The sequence below is a fragment of the Colletes gigas genome, unplaced genomic scaffold (genome assembly GCF_013123115.1).
Source record: "Colletes gigas isolate AHSC1104 unplaced genomic scaffold, ASM1312311v1 Colletes_gigas_Sc00104, whole genome shotgun sequence".
Lineage (NCBI taxonomy): Eukaryota > Metazoa > Arthropoda > Insecta > Hymenoptera > Colletidae > Colletes > Colletes gigas.
The window spans coordinates 49,296-55,585 of record NW_025106730.1 but is presented as its reverse complement, the minus strand read 5'-3'; the positions used below and the strand labels follow the sequence as shown (position 1 = coordinate 55,585).

The window sequence follows — 6,290 nt, the reverse complement described above, 5'->3', positions numbered from 1 at the left end:
ACTTGGGAGAGGAGGACCCATTTTCCTGCCCCAGTTTGGCAGCAAGCTCCTCCTTCACCTCGGTGGTGGAGGAAAGTCCCAGGCCACGCTGGCGAGGGTGGCCGAGGTTTCCTCCCCAAGTCGACGGCCGCGTTAATTTATCGAGGAAGAAACGGAACTCCGGATTATCCACGCAACAAGGGGTTGCGTCTGGTCTACGTCTGTTTTTATGGCTATATTGTTCCGCGTGTCGGCGATGGCCGTTGTCGTCGGTGCCTACATTTGGCCTCGACGACCGTACCACCCGCGGAACAATATAGCCCTTCGCTGGTCAACTCGAGTGTCGCGTTTCTTTCGTTTTCCAAAAATGCTATTCTTTTACATTGACATTTGCCAGATGCGAGAGACTCGAAGACGTTTGCAACGTAGTACCGATCCCGCATCTGGCAACATAAAGGACCGGAAACAACTCGAGTTGGCCAGCGGAATGAGCGAGCTTTCGTTTACCGAACATGCCGCCCACCTTGAACGGCTGTCGTTCAAAAGAAATATCAATAAATACCAAAAACATGGAACAAACAACAGTGGTAGTGTACTAGTTTAACACATATCTATATCTAATTCGATTGCAAGGCATCCTAAGCTACTATTTACAAATGGTACAATGGTTGATGATCTTGCAACGTAAATCTAAATATTCTACTACACTTAACATTGAGAAAGTTTATACACATGCAGGCTCGGCTGCCGCGGATTCATTTTTTTTTTGTGTCACGATTAACACTCGATCCAGGCTGATCCTTTGGGGATGAACTTTCATCCTCCGTAGGCAAAATGCAAATTTTTGCCACAGGTCGCTTTATGACTCCATCGGCTGTCCGGATGGAAACGACTCTGGTGATCTGGTCAGTGCCTGGGTGTAGAGCCGTGATTCTTCCTAGTTTCCATCTTAGAGGAGGGAGACTAGCGTCTTTGATGACGACCATCGTGCCCACTCCGAATCCTTCTGGTACAGCGATTTTCCATTTATGTCGCTGTTGCAGCTGATGGAGGTATTCCAACTGCCACCGTTTCCAAAAGTGCTGCGACATTGCTTGGAGTAGCTGAAACCGACTTAAACGAGTAGGTTTGACGTCAGTGACGTCAGGATATGGAAGGTCCATGAGTGGGCTGCCGGTGAGGAAGTGACCAGGAGTGAGGGGATTCAGATCTGTGGGATCGGTTGATACAGGACATAGTGGCCGAGAATTCAAACACGCCTCTATCTGCGCCAGAACAGTGGCCAGTTCTTCAAATGTTAGCCGAGTTTCCCCAACGACTCGAGTCAAAAGCCGTTTCGCGGACTTCACGCAGCTCTCCCACAATCCCCCGAAATGTGGAGAGTATGGTGGGATAAAATGCCACTGCATACCCTCAGTGACCGTAAATTCAGAGAGGGTATCCCTTCGTTTTTGGTCTGCAAAGAACTCTTTGATTCTCTGCATTTCATTGCGTGCTCCTACAAAATTGGTGCCGTTGTCTGAATATATTTCGCGACACCGGCCTCTTCGCGCAACAAACCGTTTCAACGCATTTAAAAAGGCATCCGTCGATAAATCTGAAGCTACTTCTAAATGGACGGCCTTTGTGGCTAAGCAAATAAACACGCAAAGGTAGGCTTTAGTCGTCGTCTTGCTACGGACCCTTTCTTTCAGGTAGAAAGGACCCGCGTAATCGACACCGGTAGAAAAGAACGGCGGTCTTATTCGTATTCTCGGTGCAGGCAACTGCCCCATCAGGTAGCTGGTACCCTTTGGCGCAGCTCTATTACATTTAACGCAGGTTCGGATTATCCCCTTGGTCAGATTGCGTCCCGTCAATGGCCAATACCGCGTTCGAACCATTGATAATACCGTTTCGCAACCGGCATGTAAAACGCGTTCATGTGCACGACGAATAATCATTCGCGTGACATGGTGATTCTTCGGTAGAATCACTTGGTGTTGTTGGTAGTATTTTAGCTCCGCATTGGCAAGCCTACCGCCCACCCTAATGAGCCCCTTGTCGTCAATAAATGGGTTTAATGACCGCAGCGGGCTATTGGATGTCACTGTTTGGTTTTTACGCAAGTCAGACAGTTCTTGCGTAAATGCATTACCTTGTACTAATCGGAGGATGACTACCTCTGCAAGATCAAGATCCTGCACCGTCAATTGAGTGCTCCACGGGCGAGTGGTGCGATTGTTACGAAGACTCACTCTATGTTTTACTGTGTGATAGAATTTTAAGCAGTACGCAATCACACGGAGCAAACGTGTGTAGTTTGAGAATTTTAATAGGAACCCCGGTACTTTGGGATGCGATTTCCCTTATTACAATACAAGAAATGGCCCTTTCTTCAGGAACTTCTGCTGGGATAGACCCAGTGATTGGCCATTCCGTTGATGGCTGTGCGAGCCATGATGGACCGTTCCACCAAAAAGATAGCTTGTCCAAAGCGGAAGGCTTGACTCCCCGCGACAATAAATCAGCTGGGTTGTCCCCAGAAAGTACGTGGTTCCATGGTCCCGTCGAAAGTGTTTGAATTTCAGAAACCCTGTTCGCTACAAAGGTTTTCCATCGGTTCGGGGACCCCTTGATCCACGCTAGTGCTATCATTGAATCGGTCCAATAGAATTCTTGGACCTTTTGACTGCGGGACGCTACTCGAACCTTATTCACAAGTTGCGCTAGTAATAATGCACCACATAATTCCAAGCGAGGAAGGCTTATTGTTTTAAGCGGTGCCACGCGTGTCTTTGCGCAGAGGAGCTGTGTCAATGCTTTGCCCGTTTCTGAAATCGTGCGCAGGTAGATGCACGCCCCAAATGCCCGTTCGGAGGCATCGCAAAACCCATGCATCTCTACCTGCACAGGATTCGGGCACAATACGCACCGAGGAATTGCGAGCCGTGTTAATGACCTGAGGTCCGCATAAAAATCATGGAACTCGGAATGAATCGCTTGTGGTACGGATTCATCCCATGAGAGTTTTAATTGCCATAGCGACTGTATAATTAGTTTTGCCTGGATGATGACAGGCGCCACTAACCCAAGCGGATCAAAAATTTTGGATACTTCGGATAGAATTGTTCTTTTCGTAGTCCGTAAGACTGGTTGAGATTCTACACTGACTCGCAACTCATCGGTGCATGGTTCCCACAGTAGTCCAAGAGTCTTTGGGTCCTTTTCTGCTTGTAAATTCAGATCTCTGGATTCCGTTAGAACCTCTTGAACCACTGCCGGAACATTTGAGGCCCACTTTCTAAGTGGTAGGCCTGAAGATTGCAATATTTTCTCAAGTGATACTTTAATTTTTATTGCTTGTTCTACTGTTTCCGCGCCCGTTAGCAAGTCATCCACGTAGAAGTCGTGGATGATGATATTACTTATTACTGGATCTAGATGAGACTGATCCAATCCAATTTGCCGAAGGACGCAGGTCGCTAAAAACGGCGCGGACGCAGTGCCGTATGTAACCGTATTCAATTCGTACGTTTCTAATGGGAGCGTAGGTTCTTCGCGCCATAGAATCCGTTGAAAAACTCGCTGCTCGGGAGCGACTAAAATCTGCCGATACATCTTGGCGATGTCGGCGCTCAAAATAATCTGATGCTGTCTGAATCTAATGAGTATGGAAAATAGATCGTCCTGAACAACAGGACCGATCTCTTGAGTATCATTTAAAGAATATCCGGAACTGGTTTTCGCGGATCCGTCAAATACAACGCGCATCTTGGTCGTTGTGCTTGCTGCCTTTGTCACCGCATGGTGTGGCAGGTAATAGGCAGGACCGGCCTGCGTTCGAGAGTCCCGACTTACCTGAGTCATATGACCCAGTGCGAGGTATTCGCTCATAAAAGACACGTATTCTGCTTTCAGAACAGGTGTCCTGTTCAATTTTCTTTCCAAGCCGAAGAACCTACGCTCCGCCATGGAATATGAATCGCCGAGCTTTGCCAGGTCCGAGTTAAACGGAATCGTAACAATAAACCGGCCGTCGGAGTCTCGCTTTACCGTCTCATTAAAATGCTCCTCGCACGGGTGAGCTGGAAGGTGACCGAGTGTTGGGATTTGTTCGATATCCCAAAATCGAGTTAATTGTGAATTTAATTGATCATTCGTGACTACATTGCACGACTGCGACTCCGCGTTGAGCGACGCCCGAATTTTCCCACCGAAAACCCATCCGAACTGGGATTTGAGCAATACCGGAAGACCCTGTCCCAGGCGTTTCTGTCCTACGCTCATTATCTCCCACAAATGCCCATTCCCTATTAGCATGTCTACATCACGCGGTTTGTCAAAGGATGGATCTGCTAATCTGACATTTGCAGGGATGTTCAATGCTGATTTGGCGATTTTAAAATTGGGAATATCGGAAGTGATCTTTTGCATCAGTATGCATGACATCGTAGTTGAATATCCGTTTTGCCGCGATTGTATTGTAACGCGAGCCTTACCCTGAGCGCGTTTACCTGCGTCCGCGGCCCCTACCCCCGAGATCGCTAATTGGGTCGGTTTACAACTCAAGCCGACAAATTTCGCAAATGACTCTTTTATGATATTTACTTGCGAGCCTTGGTCGAGTAACGCCCTACATTCAAATTTTTGTCCCTTGTCGTTGAGGACATGTATAATAGCCGTGGATAAAAGAACATGCTCTTTTCCCGACGAGTCATGAGTTGCATAACTCTGAGGGGGCGTATTATTTACTACATTTGCTATACTAACGACGGGATCTGCAACCACGGGATCTACGGTAGGCGTCGAGTCATTTTTTAAATGAATCAACGTATGATGGTTGCCGTTGCATTTGTGGCAATTCCCCTTGTTGCAGGTGTTTGAACCATGACCTGGTCGCAGGCAATTAAAACAAATACGGAATTCTTTGACCTTCATAAACCGAGCGTACGGAGTCAAAGCTTTAAACCGTTTGCATTGTGTGAGAGGATGATCCGACGAACATAATGGGCATTCTAAACTTTGCATGCTAACCAGCGTCATGGGGTGAGGTTGCGGTTTCTGACCTGGGTTCCTATTTTTCGGAGGGAACGGACCCGGAGGTATTACTCGAACTGACTTTATTAGGATTTTGTACTGCTTTTCGAGAAATGTCTGTAAATCTGCCAACGTTTTCTTACGGCCTATTTCCGCGACCCGTTTATCCCACGCTTCGCTCGTTTTCCGGTCGAGTTTGGTCGCTAATAAATGGACCAAGATCGTGTCCCATTTTTCGACGGGTTCCTCCAGCGAGGTTAAGGATTTTAAATTGTTGTTAAAGTCGTCTAAAAGTTGCCTCAGACTCGCCGGTGAGTCCTTTGGCAACGTCGGCAAGTCGAACAATGCACCGACGTGGAAATCGATTAATTCATTTGTGTCTTCGTAACGCTCGCACAAGAGCTTCCACGCGGCCGTGTAGTTTTCATCTGACATCGGTAATGCTTTCAATGCCCGAGCAGCGTCTCCCTTTACTGCTGATCTCAAATAGTGAAACCGTTCGATATTGCTTAACACGGTATTTTGGTTTATCAATGATTCGAAGCTGTCTCGAAAATAGACCCATTCTCCGACCGTCCCGTGAAAACTGGGCAACGGAACTGACGGCAATCTAACCGAGGGTGCCGCTACGGAGGCTGTGGGTGATGCAGCATCTACACGAAACGTCTGTTGCGCGGTAGAGCTCGGATTCGGAACCGGAGCACGCTTAGCCGAAACATGTTCGCGAACCGCGCCTATGATATCGAAATACGCGTTTTCGAACGCCTCGCGAATTTGATTTTGCGTGTGTTCTTCCGGTGTCCCGGCGGTGATCGCATCGATGCGATCCTGAATCGACTCAAATCTATCGAGTAAATGGAGATTTCTGTGCAACCGTTCCTCCAATGCAGCAGCCCCGGTGGTTGCTCGCTGCGTCTCGAAACATGTCTTAAATCGCGTGAGCGACGATTTAACGCGACCGCGTTCCTCGACTAACTTATTCAAAGTATCCTCTCGTGGGGTGGCCATTGTTCAGCGCAAAATGAGAAGTAAATGAAAACTCGACTCACCGGACGTAGACAAGAATCTGCACAGGACTCGCTTAGACGGCCTCTGCAATTCTCCAGGAATCGGTGGTCCTGTTGTCGTGCCCTTGGACTGCTCCTTGGTGAGCTGGACTCGTAGAAGCGTCTGTCACTTCCTGGTCCACTGGATGAAGCGGCTGTCGCTTCCTGGGTAGCTGCACGAAGCGCCTGTCGCCTCCTTGGTAGCTGAATGAAGCGTCTGTCGCCTCGTAGGTTGCTGAATGAAGC

General features: G+C 48.2%; 1 protein-coding gene across 1 annotated transcript; it reads right to left on the bottom strand.

Annotated features, from left to right (window-relative positions):
• Nucleotides 1-734: 734 nt before the first annotated feature.
• LOC122404117 lies at nt 735-6,006 on the bottom strand. Its single transcript, XM_043408016.1, has 2 exons — nt 2,310-6,006; nt 735-2,227 (listed from the first exon to the last, which is right to left on the bottom strand). Exons 1-2 carry the CDS (start codon nt 6,004-6,006, stop codon nt 735-737), a joined length of 5,190 nt encoding a protein of 1,729 aa, XP_043263951.1.
• Between the last annotated feature and the right edge of the window lie 284 nt (nt 6,007-6,290).